Source organism: Oryctolagus cuniculus, chromosome 3, assembly GCF_964237555.1.
Source record: "Oryctolagus cuniculus chromosome 3, mOryCun1.1, whole genome shotgun sequence".
In the NCBI taxonomy this organism is placed as follows: domain Eukaryota; kingdom Metazoa; phylum Chordata; class Mammalia; order Lagomorpha; family Leporidae; genus Oryctolagus; species Oryctolagus cuniculus.
In genome coordinates, this window is record NC_091434.1 from 20,873,093 (window position 1) to 20,889,085 (window position 15,993).

The 15,993-nt window shown below is 43.1% G+C and overlaps 1 protein-coding gene across 21 annotated transcripts in view; it reads left to right on the plus strand.

Annotated features, from left to right (window-relative positions):
- The window catches only part of USP37 (ubiquitin specific peptidase 37), a 94,975-nt gene that overhangs the window by 14,756 nt on the left and 64,226 nt on the right, over positions 1 to 15,993 (plus strand). For 16 of the 21 annotated variants that reach the window (XR_011387105.1, XR_011387108.1, XR_011387107.1 and 13 more), the window contains 3 exons: positions 1,549 to 1,649; positions 4,924 to 5,102; positions 5,614 to 5,691. Coding sequence is in view for 16 of the 21 variants with exons in the window: in XM_051848162.2 (XP_051704122.1) it covers positions 1,549 to 1,649; positions 4,924 to 5,102; positions 5,614 to 5,691 (358 nt within the window). In the remaining 5 variants the exon portion in view is untranslated. Of the gene's footprint in view, positions 1 to 1,548; positions 1,650 to 4,923; positions 5,103 to 5,613; positions 5,692 to 7,784; positions 7,874 to 9,188; positions 9,284 to 15,993 lie in introns of all 21 variants that reach the window. The other 5 variants (XM_070070192.1, XM_070070190.1, XM_070070194.1 and 2 more) reach the window with 1 other exon arrangement.

Below are 15,993 nucleotides of genomic sequence, written 5' to 3' on the forward strand. Positions count from 1 at the left end.
AGCTGTTCCTCTTCAGATCCAGCTCTCTGCTATGGTCTGGGAAAGCAGTACAAGATGGCCCAGGTCCTTGGGCCCTTGCACCCATGTGGGAGACCTGGAAGAAACTCCTGGCTCCTGGCTTCAGATCGGCACAGCTCCTGCCATTGTGGCCATCTGGGGAGTAGACCAGAAGGGGAGTAGACCTGAGGTAGACTGTCTCTACCTCTCTCTAACTCTTGTCTTGAAAGAAAGAAAGAGAGAGAGACAGAGAGACAGAGAGACAGGGACGGAGAGAGGGAGAAAAGTAAAGAAGAGCAGTTGGGATTCAAACTGTAGCTCATAATGTATGCTGGTGACCAGGTTGTGGCTTAACCCACTATGTCAGAGTGCTGACACCTGACATTAGCAGTTTTCACAGGCTATGACTAAAGATAGAAGTTTGGCCTAGCAGTTAAGATACCTGCATACCTTACTGGAGTACCTGGGTTCAATACCCTGCTTTGACTCCTGACTCCCAACTTCCTGCTAATGCACTCCCTGATAGGCAGTGCTGATGGCTCAGGTAATTGGGTTCCTGCCACCTTCGTGGGAGACCTGGATTGAGTTCCTGACTCCCAGCTTTGGTCTGGCCCAGCCCTGGACATTGCAGGTGTTTGAAGAGTCAATCAGTGGATTGGAACACTCTCTCATGTTCTACGTCCCTCTGTCTCTGACTCTCAGATAATTTAAAAAAGATGGGAGGGGGGGAGGCACTGTGGGAGGTCCAGAACACACTCCTGGCTTTGGATCAGCCCAGCTCTAGCCATTATGGCCATTTGGGGAATGGGCCAGCGGATAGAAGATCTCTGTGTCTCCCTCTCTCTAACTCTTTCAAATAAATAAATAAATTTTTTAAACAAACCAAAAAAACCCCTGAAATTAAGGTGATTTAAACTTCATTTTAGGAATGAAGAAACTGAAATTCACAGTCATTAAGTGACTTGCCCCAAACCACAAAGGAAATAATAACAGCAAAGCTAAGGTTTGAACCCAAAGCTGTTTAAGAGCAAAGCCTAGATTTTTCCATTATGCCATATTGTTCACACTTGGGTCCCCCGTCTACTGTGCTTTCCACTTATTGTATTTCCAGGCATGTAGATAAATTTATGTACATGTATTTACAGAACCAGTGCCTACATAGGATGCCAGTCCTGCAGCCAGTGGCTTTACCCGCTGAACCATGGCATTGGCCCCCATTCATGTTTTCTCGGCATCTAGTATCATTGTTCATGCTGTAGATAATTATCAGATATTTATAGAGGAGAATTTGTCTCATTTTCATTTTTCTTTGTAGGTCTTATCCAATTTCATGTTCTCACCGGATATTTGTCAATTTTTTGCTTGAGATTCTTTCTCTGAATTTTAAACACTGTGTACATCCGTTGCATATTTTATCAGAAAGGATTGATAAGCACTTTGATTTGTTTTATCTTTTTCCTGCTGTTTCTTCCATTTCTTCATTATTACATAAAGATGATAGACACTTTTATTAGAATAAATGATTTGGGTGTTTTTGTTTTTTTTTACCAGCCATTAAACCTTCTCAGGGATCTGGTAGTTTTGGAGCCATTCTCGGCAGCAGGGCCTCACCGAAGGAGACCAGCAGACAGCTTTCTTACTCAGACAACCAGGTATGCTCATTTGAAGTTTTTTAGATTTTTAAAAAAATAATAATCAGAGGCATTCTACAAAGGTAAGTGCAGGAAGTAGAATTTAGATGGTAATGCCTAATATTTCTGATATTGTCACAAGGGTATTTTCCACCTATTTGAAATTTATCATGTTAGCCATCTCAGTCTCTTCAATAATATTTTATGAAAGTTTTTGTAAAATTAATCCCATTCTTCCTTCTTAGATAGTTTATTTTACCCTATGCTTAATGTGTCATGTTCATCGTTCTGAACCACAGCAGGAGTTTATATAGCATGACTTTGGTGTTAGATGTAGATTTGAGGTTTCTTGCTGCTACTTACTAGCTGTGGGTCACTGACAAAGTTCCTTATTTTCTATCACTGTAATTTGGTTGCACTTCATAGTTTCATGTAAGCGGAATCAGTGTGTAATTTTTTTTATTTATTTTAGTCAATGAATAGATTCGTATATTCATAGGAAAGAATTTAAATTGTTGGAATAGTGTAGGGGTATTTGAGAAAGTTCATGGAAAATGTGTATTATGAGAAAACAGCATGAATTTAAAAATCATTTGCACTAAAATAAACTTAATCTTTTAATTGTATTTTCCATGGCTTTTTGAAGTGCCTTTGTGTTTAAATGCATTTATTAACATATGTATACCAAAAATGAGTATTTATACTTCCATAGCTAATAATTCCCATTGGTAGAATTACAAAATCAATTATGTGGGTCATGATTAACATTAAAAAAGAGGTGGAGGGGCCAACATTGTGGCTTAGCAAGCCACCGCCAGTGCTGTTGGCATCCTATATATGCACTGGTTTGAGTCTCTGCTGCTCCACTTCCAATCCAGCTCCCTGCTAATGACCTGGGAAAAGCAATGGAAGATGGCGCAAGTCCTTGAGTCCTTGGGAAACCTGGATGAAGCTCCTGGCTTTGGCCTGGCCCAGTCCTGGCTGTTGCAACCATCTGGGGAGTGAACCACCAGATGGAAGAACTGTCTCTCTCTGTGTTTCCCTCTGTCTTTGTAGCTCTGACTTTCAAATAAATAGTCTTTTAAAAAGAAAAAGTGGAAGGTAATAGAGCATGTTGTATGAAAAAAAATTGATTTCTAAAATTTATTTTTGTTTTATTTATATGTATGTATAATAGATTTTGATGTAAAATATTTCTTACTGTAGGTCATGATCAAGATTTTGAAAAATGTATAAAATAGTGTATTATAGTATGCGATCATATAATAAAAGTAGGAAAACAGTGATTTGTATTTGCAAAAAAATAGGGAAAGACTTCTCATGAGGGATAGGAGAATGGAAACTGAAATAAATGAGTGAATGATGTAGAGGTAATTGTGATATGTCATTGTCTGTAGCTTTTAATATTAACTGGATTTGTAAACTTTGAGAAAATGTCACTCATTTGAAAATAAATGTATAACCTTTAAAGCATTCGTCTAGATGACTTTGGAAACCTTCAGTTTCCTGAGATTGCAATGCTGTGAAAAGGAAATCATTGAACGTCTTCCACAGAGAAATCGTGTGGCTCTTCATGTAGAGACATAGAGCTTAACCAGCAGAGTGTTCATGTGACGCACTGTCCTTGCTAGTGTTTACATTGCTGGATGCTCTTGCTGTGTCAAAAGGGTAGAATCTCTGACTCATGTTCTGTCGGTAGACTTTCCATCTCAGTTTGCTTCTCCCCATGATACTGTATTTCAAAAATTTCTTGGAAAATGGAATAAATTAGAAGTTTATTTCAATGCTAAGAAGTTCTTTAAATTCATGTAGTTTTTTTATAATACATATTTTCCACAAGGGTTCTAAGAGTGCTTTTATTTATTTCATTCCTCCAAACTAGAACTGCCTCAAGAGTCATAGGCTGTTAAGTACGCCTAATTTGGTATGTAGGTTACAGCAACCAAAGTGTCGTTGTTGCACGTTAATTTATCATAATCATCACTGGATATTTTTCTTTTTTTAAAAAAGATTTATTTATTTATTTATTTCAAAGAATTACGGATGGGGAGAGGCAGAGAGAGAGGGGGGTCTTCTAACTATATATAAGAATCACCTGGACTGCTTTCAAAAACAATTATTTATGAAATGAATAAGCCTCACCTCAAACTGATGATGCTAGAATATCTAAAGATGTACCTCTAGTTATATATTTTTTTAAAAATTTATTTTATTTTATTTATTTGAAAGACAAAGTTACAGAAAGAGGTAGAGATAGAGAGAGGTCTTCCATCTGCTGGTTCACTCCCCAGATGGCCGCAACAGCTGGATCTGCGCCGACCGGAAGCCAGGAGCTTCTTCCGGGTCTCCCATGTGGGTTCAGGGGCCCAAGGACTTGGGCCATCTTCTATGGCTTTCCCAAGCCATAGCAGAGAGCTGGATCAGAAGACAAGCAGCCGGCGCCGCGGCTCACTAGGCTAATCCTCCGCCTAGCGGCGCCGGCACACCGGGTTCTAGTCCCGGTCGGGGCGCCGGATTCTGTCCCGGTTGCCCCTCTTCCAGGCCAGCTCTCTGCTGTGGCCAGGGAGTGCAGTGGAGGATGGCCCAGGTGCTTGGGCCCTGCACCCCATGGGAGACCAGGAAAAGCACCTGGCTCCTGGCTCCTGCCATCGGATCAGCGCGGTGCGCCGGCCGCAGCGCGCCAGCCACGCAGCCATTGGAGGGTGAACCAACGGCAAGGGGAGGACCTTTCTCTCTGTCTCTCTCTCTCACTGTCCACTCTGCCTGTCAAAAAAAAAAAAGAGAGTGAGAAGACAAGCAACCAGGGCTAGAACCGGCACCCGTATGGGATGCTGGCACTTCAGGCCAGGGCTTTAACCTGCTGTGCCACAGCACTGGCCTCCAGTTACATTTTTTTTAAAGCTCTCAGGACTGGCATCATGGCGTAGTGGATAAAGCAGTTGCTTGCAACACCTGCATCCTACATCGGGGGTTTGAGTCCTGGCTGCCCCATTTACAACTCATGTCCCTGTTATTGACCTGGGAAAAGCAATGGAAGATGTTCCAAGTGCTTGGGCCCCTGCATCCACGTGAGAGACCTGAATGAAGCTCCTGGCTTCAGCCTGGCCCAGCCCTGGCTGTTGCAGCCAGCTGGGGAGTGAACCAGCAGATAAATCTCTCTATCTTTTCCCCTCTCTCTGTAACTCTTGACTTTATAATAAATAATCCTAAAAAAAAAAAGCTCTCTACATGAGAATTACTGCTCTAAAAGTATTCCAATTTGAAGATTTAACTGTCTCTAACTTCATTCTTATAGGTCTCTTCAAAAAGAGGAAGTTTGGAAACTAAAGATGATATTCCATTTCGAAAAGTTCTTGGTAATCCGGGTAGAGGATCTGTTAAGACTGTCGCAGGGAGTGGAGTAGCTGTTACTCGTTCAGTTCCTTCTTTGACATCTACATCATCACCTCTTAGATCAGGATTATTAGAAAACCGGTAAGAAAGACTTCTCTTAACTATATCTGTTTAAAAATGTCTTTTGGGCCTTTTATAAAGATGAATAATTTCAGGAGAAAAAGGAAAAAAATATAGATCACATTTTTAATAGAAAAGTATTTGTTTTACAGAGTTTGTTAGTGACATGTTGTGCTTACTGGTATACAATATATTAATCTAAATAGGATGCTAGAGTGGGCATTAGGTTAGCCATTAAGACAGAGTACCTCAGTTTGTTTCCTTAGGGCTCAAATAACCTGTTCCTGCCAACCTTTATTGTGTTCATGGCTCCTGGCTCTGGCCCTGACCATTGTGCGCATTTGGAGAGTGAGCCAGGGATAGGAGCTCTCTCTTACTTCCTCTCAAAGAAAAAGTCAGAAAAACTTTAAGTATTATATAGAGAATTAGATAACAGTAATCATGTATTCTGTCCTTGAGTATGTTGGTGTAAAATTTTTAATGATATGAATGACTTTTCAAGCTAACTTTTGTTTCCCTTTGTTCTTTATAGGACTGAGAAGAGGAAAAGAATGCTATCATCGGGCTCAGAGCTAAATGAAGATTACCCTAAGGAAAATGATTCCTCATCGTAAGTTGCTGTAAAAGTTTTTATAGTACTAGCTCACTGGTTGTTTTTTTTTTTTTTTTTTCCCCTCACTGTTTACTATACTACTGATAACAGGGAAGTTTGGTTGAATGGTGCTCAGGATACAGGAATTCCAAAGATAGATGTGAAGAATTTTAGTGCTTTGATGACAGTACATTGTAGGCTCATCCAAGAGGGAATTTGGCTATTGCTATTGATTTGTCATTTTATTGCATTTCTACTGCCTTTTAAAATTTGCACTACTTACAGGAAAAATAGAATTGATGTACTCTGAACAAGTGTTCCTTCCTGGCTGTGTGTGTGTGTGTGTGTGTGTGTGTGTTTTAACATTTGTTTTTATTTATTTAAAAGAGTTATGATGGGGGAACAAGAGTGAGAGAGCATCCATTTGCTGGTTCCCTCCTCAGGTGGCTGCAATGTCCAGGATGGGTCAGGCTGAAACCAGGAGCTTTATCCGGGTCTCCCACATGGGTGGCAGGGCCCAAACCCTTGGGCCTTCTTCCATTATTTTCCTAGGCCATTAGCAGAGAGCTGGTTTGGAAGTGGAACAGCTGGAATATGAACTGTCACCCATATGGGATGTTGGCATTGCAGGTAGTGGTGTAGCAGATAAATCTGCTACACCACAGTGCTGGCCCCCTGGCTGCTGGTTTTCTTGTTTTTTTAAAGATTTATTTATTGATTTGAAAGTCAGAGTTACACAGAGAGAGGAGAGGCAAAGAGGGAGAGAGAGAGAGTGAGAGAGAGAGAGAGGTCTTCCATCTACTAATTCACTCTCCTATTGGCCGCAACGGCCAGAGCTGGGCTGATCCAAAGCCAGGAGCCAGGAGCTTCTTCCAGGTCTCCCACATGGGTGCAGGGGCCCAAAGACTTGGACCTTCTTGCACTGCTTTCTCAGGCCATAGCAGAGAGCTGGATTGGAAGTGGAGCAGCCAGGACTTGAACTGGTGCTGCAGGTGGTGGCTTTACCCAGTATGCCATAGCACCGGCTCCCTGGTTGCTGTTTTAATGTGAACCCCTTTCTTCTTTCTTTTAACCTTATTTTTTTTTAACATTACTCATATAAAAAGTCAATTCATGGGTAAAAGGATGTAAGTCATATGTAATGTAAAGAGCAGTAATTTTTCAGATGTATTTTTGGGGTTGGACAAAGAGGAATAGACCAAAGCTGGGCAATCGCCAGTTCATAACCCTCTTCCCCATCATGGGAGAATGCTTTAGTTTTAATCTTCTGGAGCAGAAAACTTACTACACAGTTGTCAATTTATACTTCAGTATCTTTACAGAAATTAGTTGATAATTGGTTAATTGGTATTTGAGGTCATTGGTGTCATCAGAAAGGAATGGGGAGAAAAATCCCAAGAAGTATGTTAATTGATTCTGCTTATATAATGAACGTCCTGGTAGGTGATAAGACTGGTATCTGAAACAAACTGTAATCTCTGTGGTCTTGGATCCCTTCTATTTTGTTGATCTGATCTGCCATTCTTAATAAGTAGCTTCTATTTTGTGGACCAAGATAGATAATTCAATCTGCACTTTCATGTTTGCATTCCCAATAATGAGAAAGAGAAAAGATGAGCAAACTGTTTTCCTTCAGGCTAAGAATTGCGCACACTCCTTTGATACATACTACATTGCACAAAATATAGTCACATGTTTATATCAAGATATGGGAAAGTCTGAGAAATATGTCTACCTAAAATTCAGTTGGTATGACACACAGTGGTCATTTGGGACAGCTAACAGTTTGCCATAGTTTACTCCTCTAGCCACCAAAATAATATGGCCACCAAAATTCACCGTTCTTCCATACGTAGAGCATCCTTATCCTTATCCTGATGGAGCCAGCCTCAAACTCTCATGTAAATATCGTATCCAGCTCCGAGTCTAGGATCTGTGGGTGATGTGCAGTCCTCTCTGTAAAATACAGATGTGCTTTGGACCTGTGACCCTCTTGTGATCTGGTAGCAAAAAACAAAAGGCAAGTAATCTGTATTCCCCACTCCCACCCCTGTGCATACAGACATTGCTGGAGTGGGAAAAAGATAACTACAATAAAATTTTCTCTTTAGGAAAGAATAGGAAAATGGAGGATTCTGTGGTCTACCGCAGTGATGAGATCTTGCTAGGCAGAAATTGTGAAGACAGATCAGATAGTGGGGTAAGTTCCTGGTTAGTTTGTTCAGCAATCTGTTCTCTGGTAGGAACCCTCTTGCTGATAGCTGTTTTTTAAAGTCACTCTTTTTTTTTTTTTTTTTTTTTTTAAGATTTATTTATTTATTTGAAAGGCAGAGTTCCAGAGAGAGAGAGAGGTAGAGAGAGAGGGACAGGTCTTCCATCTGCTGGTTCACTCCCCAATGACCAGGGCTGGGCCAGGCCGAATCCAGAAGCCAAGAGCTTCTTCCAGGTCTCCCACATGGGTGCAAGAACCAAAATGCTTAGGCCATCTTCCACCGCTCTACCGAGGTGCATTAGCAGGTAGCTGGAATGGAAGTGGAGCAGCAAGAACTTGAACTGGCACCAATATGGGATGCTGACACTGCAGGCAGTGGTTTTACCCACTATGCCACAGTGCCAGCCTCTTTTTTAAAAACTCTATTTCCTTGTGTGGTTTTTTGTTTGTTTGTTTTGTTAAAGATTTATTGATTTATTTGAAAGGCAGTGTTACAGAGAGGCAGAGAAAGAGATGGAGAGATCTTCCATCCACTGGTTCACTCCCCAGATAGCCGTAATGTCCAGAGCTGTGCCATTCTGAAGTCAGGAGTCAGGAGCTTCTTGTGGGTCTCTCATGTGGGTGCAGCAGCCATAGGACTTGGACCACCTTTCACTGCTTTCACAGGCCGCAGCAGAGAGCTGGATTGGAAGTAGAGCAACCAGCGCCCATATAAGATGCCAGCACTGCAGGAGGCAGCTTTACCCATTATGCCACAGCACCGGCCCTGAAGATCTATTTTTATTTATTTGAAAGGCAGAATTACAGAGAGAGAGGGAGAGACACAGAGAGAGGTCTTCCATACTCTGATTCACTGCCTAAATGGCCATAGTGGTCAGGCTGGACCAGGCCAAAGCCAGGAGCCAGGAGATTCTTCTCTGTGGGAGACCTGGAAGAAGCTTCTGGCTCCTGGCTTTAGATTGGCACAGCTCTGGCCGTTATGGCCATCTGGGGAGTGAACCAGTGGATTGAAGACCTCTCTCTCTGTGCCTCTGCCTCTCTGTAACTCTGACTTTCAAGTAAACAAATAAAATCCTTAAAAAAAAAAAAAAAAAAAAGCAGTTGGCTTTTTTGAGTCACATGGTCTCAGATTAGAAGGCAAGTTTAATTCTAGGCCTTTGACACAGAGTGCTGTGTTGCTTTTCATCCTTAATTGCAAGTTGGCTGCCTTAGCGTAGATGTGTCTTTAGTAGGACCTTGTTGAAGGCAGTAAGAAGCACTGACATAGCTCAGGGTTCTTAACTGTCTGAATCTTTTCCCTCAGAGCTGTAGTTACAGAGCGTCTAAGGCCTGCTTTCCAGTGTGCAGTTACAGGAAGCATGGGGCCTGCCTCTCAGAACATACAGATGACAGTCTCAGGTAACGGTGCTGAAGCACAGTGATGATAAACAGCTTTCCAGTGTGTAATGTGCTATGTATTTCCGACTTCTTATGGTAACTCCCTGTTTATAGTAACATTTGTGTTTCATGGTCCATTTGTGGGAGCAACATTCATTCTAGCTAGTTAAGCACAAAGGCATTTACACGTAGTGAATATTAGTTAAATGGCTTACAGAATCATTGGGAAAGCTGAAAAGACAGACTTTGAGTTTCCAGGAGTGATTTTGAGAGTCATGCCACAGAACAGGCCACCAGAGATGTTCTTGGCTGGTCTGTCATGTAGCTAAAAGCTGAATTGGAAGTGGTCATGAAAACTAATTTTTTTAAAAGTTTTTTTATTTATTTGAAAGTTACAGTTACACGGAGAAAGAAAGGCAGAGAGAGAGAGGTCTTCCATCTGCTGGTTCACTCCCCAATCAGAAGTGGAGCAGCCAGGACTTGAACTGGCGCCCATATGGTATGCCGGCACTGCAGGTGGCAGCTTTACTCGCTACGCTACAGCACTGGCCCCCATGAAAACTATTGTCTTTAGAATCACGCTGTCACTGTCGATGGGAAATCCTATCCAGAAAAAAACCAGATACCTCTGATGTGACATACACTGGCACTAAGCAGAATTCCAGGAAGGCCTTTGTGTTTCTTATAGTTTTTGGATCTTGGTGTAATTGTGCTGTTTTAAATCTCACTCGGAATGTTAGCTAGGAAATACAGTTTATGTGCAGCAGAGAGATGTGCTAGAAATTGGCTGTGGTGGCCTGCTGCATGCTAGTCCACCATATTCACCGTACTTGGAGGAAATACCAGTCGTCCCACTTAGAATTCTATCTGAGGAAACCCTAAGTTACTGATTCCATTCTGGACTAATAATACATCCTTTTTTTTTTCCTTTCATTTTTTAAAAGATGTATTTATTTATTTGAAAAGCAAAGTTAGAGAAAAAGAGATGAAGAGGGAGAGGGAGAGATCTTCTACCTGCCGGTTTACTCCTCAAATGGTCAGGGCTTGGCCAAACCAATATCAGGAGCCTGGAACTCAATCTGGTTTTCCCATGTGGGTGGCAGGGGCCCAAGCACTTGGGTGATCTGCTGCTCCTTTCCCAGGCACAGTAGCAAGGAGCTGGACCCGAAATGGACAAATTGGAAATTGAACTGGTGCTCACATAGGATGCGGATGTTGGGTTACAGCTCAACCTGCTGCACCACAACACCAGCACCTCATCTTTTCTATACTATCACATTTAGATGATTGAATTTGGGATTCCTAGAACATGATTCTAGATAAATGTACTTATGCAGCTGACTTGTAAGAAGTTCAGAGGGAAAACGACTGAGTGAGGGAAGCAGACCACAGAAGGGGAGGGAGCTGAGCAAGCATGTGATCGTTGCAGGTGTAAGTCCCCCAGAGAGTAAGTTTCATGTTGATTCAGCAGAGAATTCTGGGTTGACCAACTTGAGGCAATGAAACTGGGCTTTCATATTCCCACACCAGCCAGTCGAGTACCAGCTTCCTTGGGGATTTTGGCTCTATGCAAGAGGGCAAAATGTTATTAGCAGCTCAGATGTAGTTGTCTTGAGGATTGTAGGTGTTGACACTGAAAACACAGTCTGGGGATGTGAAAACAATAAAATGGGATTTCGGGGTTTCTGTTGGAACATCACCTTGACTGTCCATTACAAGAGTTGGATCTGCACTGCTCCTCTCCCCATTCTTGTATCATTTCCATGCACTCAAGTCTTTTATTAAGTTCATTGTACCTTTTTTTTTTTTTTTTAAGATTTATTCATTTGAAAGGCAGAGTTACAGAGAGGCAGAGGCAGAGGCAGAGAGAGAGAGAGAGGTCTTCCATCCGCTGACTCACTCCCCAGATGGCTGTAGTGGCCGGAGCTGTGCCGATCTGAAGCTAGGAGCCAGGATCTTCCAGGTCTCCCATGCAGGTGCAATGGCCCAGTGACTTGGCCATTCTTCTGCTGCCTTCCCAGGCCATAGTAGAGAGCTGGATCGGAAGTGGAGCAGCCATGACTTGAACCAGTGCCCATGTGGGATGCCGGCACTGCAGGCGGTAGCTTTGCCTGCTACGCCACATCTCCGGCCCCTTCATTGTGTCTTATCACAGATTCTTCACGTTGATGTTTCCCAATTTCTGGGGGGAGAATCTTACAAAAGGAAGCTTAGTAGGTGAGGTGCAATGCATGGATGCAGATGTCCTTGAGTCCTTAACCCATGTTGTCAGCTCCTCCTACCATTCATTTTAGATTATCGCTCACTCTTTTTTTTTTTTTTTAAGACATAATTTTACTTGAAAGTTACAGTTACACAGAGAGAAAAGGAGAGGCAGAGAGAGAGGTCTTCCATCTACTGGTTCACTCCACAGATGGCCGCAATGGCCAGAGCTGAGCTGATCCGAAGCCAAGAGCCAGGAGCTTCTTCTGGGTCTCCCACGTGGGTGCAGGGGCCCAAGGGCTTGGGCCATCTTCCACTGCTTTCCCAGGCCATAGCAGAGAGCTGGATCAGAAGTGGAGCAGCCGGGACTCAAACTGGTGTCCCTATGGGATGCTGGCACTGCAGGTGGCGGCTTTACCCACTATGCCACAGCACCGACCCCTACCGGATACTCTTCTAACACTGCTACTGGTCTTGATGGTTTGTCTGGTAGTGTAACTGAGATCTTCAACTCTGAGGGCTGTGAGCCTCTCGTCACTATGTGCTTCTTAGCTCATAGTTGCTGTAATTTCTTAACAGAATTCAGTAAGAACCATGCTTCTGCTGAGCATAAGAGAACTGTGGGGCCCTTGTGAATCCCCTTTATTCCAAATATTCCCCCCTGCCCGCATTGTATAACAGCAACCCTTCTTCCATACAATAAGTAAAGTTATTTGCACTTGCCTATGTGGTAACTCCCTTCTTTGCTATTGATCTGCCAGCAATAGGAGCATAAGATGACAAGGTAGTGACCATAATTTTAACTGTTCCTTTACTGTGCTCCTGGCCAACAAATTTCCCCTCTGTAAACCAGAAACACAGAATTTTAAGTTTGAGGTACAAGAAGCACAAATTCTCTGAGTTACTGAAAGTAGTGGCATGTGAGGCTACCTCCTACCCCTTTATTTCTGGATTCACGTGTTCTCTATAAATGTGAGGGTTGGGGCCAGCACTGTGCTGTAGAAGGTTAAGCTTCCGCCTGCAATGCATATATCCCATATAGGCACAGGTCGAGACCTGGTTGCTCCACTTCTGATCCAGCTCCCTGCTGATGTATCTGGGAAAGCAGCAGAGGATGGTCCAAGTATTTGGGCCCCTGCACCCATGTGGAAGACTTGGAAGAAGCTCTTGGCTCCTGGTTTTGAACTGGCCCAGCTGTGGTCATTGCAGCCATTTGGGGAGTAAACCAGTGGATGTAAGATCTCTCTCTCTCTCTCTCCCCCCCCTTCTCTCTTTCTCTCCTTCTCTCCCTGTATTTCTGCCTTTCAAATAAATACATAAATCTTCAAAAAAAAAAAAAATGTAATGGTTTGTAGGAGTGGGGAATATCTGGCCTATAGGCCATTATTAATCATTTTGTGTGTCCTTGCCAGATGGGATTGAGTTCAATATATTTGTAGTAAGCTAATTTTTAAGTTAATAATTTTGTATGGCCTACAAATGATATTATAATCATCCAAATGGCCTTTGGCAGAAAAGAGGTTCACCACCCCTGGTTAAGGTATATTATATCCCATTTCTAATGAAGCTATCTTTTAAGCTACACTTTTATATTTTATTTATTTATTTATTTGAAAGGTAGAAGGATCAGACGGAGATCTTCCATCTGCTAGATTACTTCCTAAATACCTGCAAGCAGCTTGGACTGAGCCAGGAGCCTGGAACTCAGTCCAAGGCCTTCCATGTAGGTGTCAGGGGCCCAGCTACTTGAGCCATTACCTGCTGCCTCCCAAGGTGTACATTAGCAAGTATCTGGAATTGGAATCAGACATGGGATTTGAACCCAGGCATTCTGGTGGAATGTGAATATCCCCAGCAGTGCCAAATGCCCATTCCAAGTTGCTCTTTCAAAGCCTGTTGCAGTACTTTGTCAGACCAATAGCTGAGGGTAGAGTATGTGGTCGTCCCCATAGATCTGTGGTCATACTCCTTTGTTGTATCTCCTTTTCTGCAAAGTGCACTTCTTGTTCTAAGGTACGTTCTATTTAAGTTTTGATGTTAGTAAATTAGACAGTCTTATGAGCCTTTGAATAGTAATTCCAGTCAAGACACTTTGGGCAAGAAAGGCAACGCATACCTGGAGTATGTGTTAATTCCAGTCAGAGTTCATTGCTGTCTTCTAGGGTGGAAGGACTGTGACATGATCAGTTTGCTAGCAAATGACAGCTTTCCTCAAAGTGTGCTGTTCAGAGGCTCAGCATCAGCTGTTGCCGAGCGGTTGGACAGTCAGCAGCAGCAGTAGGTAAACTTCGGTGAAGGTGAGCTCCTGCTGTAGCTTCTGTTTCTGCCAGCGTGACTTTCATTCATGAGCCTTTTTTTGGTCCATGGAATGGCTAAAGGCACAGATTGGCGGACATCCGCTGATCAGTGGTAGATGATTGATTGTTTACTCTGAGTGGGTTTCTCTCATGATCATTAACATGTGAAGCAGATCTTTACCCTTTATACACACCTCCGTAAGCCCGTGCGTATACCTCTTCCATAAATCACTTCTCCTTGACCTTCTAAGCTTGCTTCCAACTGTCCATGCAAACCATTTGCTACCACCCCCCTCTCAAAGCTCTGAACAGTGGAGAATTTCCCTACACTACTGTCTTTCAAGGGAGTCCCTTGGTGGGGCTGTAGTACAACAGTCATTCATATTCACTTAACAACAATATGCCAAGGTAACCCATTGTGAGTCTGGCCCAGGTTTATAACTTTTCTTTGATCTGATCTTTTTTTTTTTTTTTTTTTTTTTTAATTTATTTTTTTTTTTTTGACAGGCAGAGTGGACAGTGAGAGAGAGAGACAGAGAGAAAGGTCTTCCTTTGCCGTTGGTTCACCCTCCAATGGCCGCCGCGGCCGGCGCTCTGCGGCCGGCGCACCGCGCTGATCCGATGGCAGGAGCCAGGAGCCAGGTGCTTTTCCTGGTCTCCCATGGGGTGCAGGGCCCAAGCACCAGGGCCATCCTCCACTGCACTCCCTGGCCACAGCAGAGGGCTGGCCTGGAAGAGGGGCAACCGGGACAGAATCCGGTGCCCCGACCGGGACTAGAACCCGGTGTGCCGGCGCCGCTAGGCGGAGGATTAGCCTAGTGAGCCGCGGCGCCGGCTCTTTGATCTGATCTTAGGGAATGCCCATAAGACCTATTCTTTTTATCTATTCCTGCTTACTTGGGTGCACTCCCACTGTAACTTCTTCTGTTTTACAATGCATTGATACTGTCCGTCTTCCCCACCTTGCCCCAACCTTATGATTTCATTGGTGTGATAGCACCCAGCTCACGTCGTTTAGCTGTGGTTCCATAGTCCCTTGACAATGGTCCTATGCTCATTCTCTTCCCAGGCCTAATAATAGGCCAAGAGTAGTATGACACACTTTACAGGTGACGTTTAATTTTCTGCTACAGACAGAATGTTCTTGCTTTAGAGTCTTAATGTCCCAGGCCATAACTCTCCTGTGGGTGAGTGACTGTATATGATATCCTTGTCCTTAAGTTGGTAATTGGCTCAAAGAAGCCTGTCATTTTCTTTATTGAGCAAATCAGTACTTGGCGACAACCAGACAATTCTGTAGCCTTTATGATTACAAGAATCATTTGCCCCATGAGGTATTTATTGTGTCAAGTTTCTGTTGCTGTATAACAAACCATCCCAAAGTCTGGTGGTTTAAAATAGTAACTGTTTTGTTAGTGCTTATGAATTTATGTGCATCTGGGTGGTCCTACTTATTTGGGGCCAGCTTGGTATAATGCACCTCTATTCTCTCTTTTTCTTTTTTTAAGATTTATTTATTTGAAAGTCAGAGTTAGCGAGCGAGAGAGAGAGATTGAGAGATTTATCCATTCATTCCCCAGATGGCTACAAGGTCCAGGGCTTGGCCAGGCCAAAGCCAGGAGCCAGGAGTTTCTTCCAGTCTCCCTACTTGGATCATCTGCTGCTGCTTTCCCAGGCATATTAACAAGAAGCTGGATCAGAAATGGAACAGCTGGAACATGAACTGGCACCCATATGGGATGCCAGCATAGTGGGAGTCAGCTTTACCTGCCACGTCACAACGCCAGCCTCAGTTCTCTCATTTTCTTATGCATCTGTGATCAATAGGTGCATTGGCTAGGGACTGTCTGGTCTAGGATGGCCTCACTCGAATAACTGACCATTGACAGACTGTCAGTTGGGGTAATGAGAGTGATTGGCCATGTGTCTGACCATCTAGCAGGCTAGCCTGCATTATTCTCATAGCAATGGCAGAATTCCAACAGAGTGAGTAAAAAATTTGCAAGTCTTTTTGGCTTAAGATTAGAATTCACACACTATTAACTTCTGTCACATTATTTTAAACAAATCATAAAGCCAATCCCACTAAGAGATGAAGAAATAAACTGTACTTTCTTATTAGATGTGTTTATTTGAAAGACAGATCTTTCATCTGCTGGTTCATTTCCCAAATGTCTGCAACAACCAGGTCCAGCCTAGACCAAAGCAAGGAGCCCACAATTGAATCCAGGT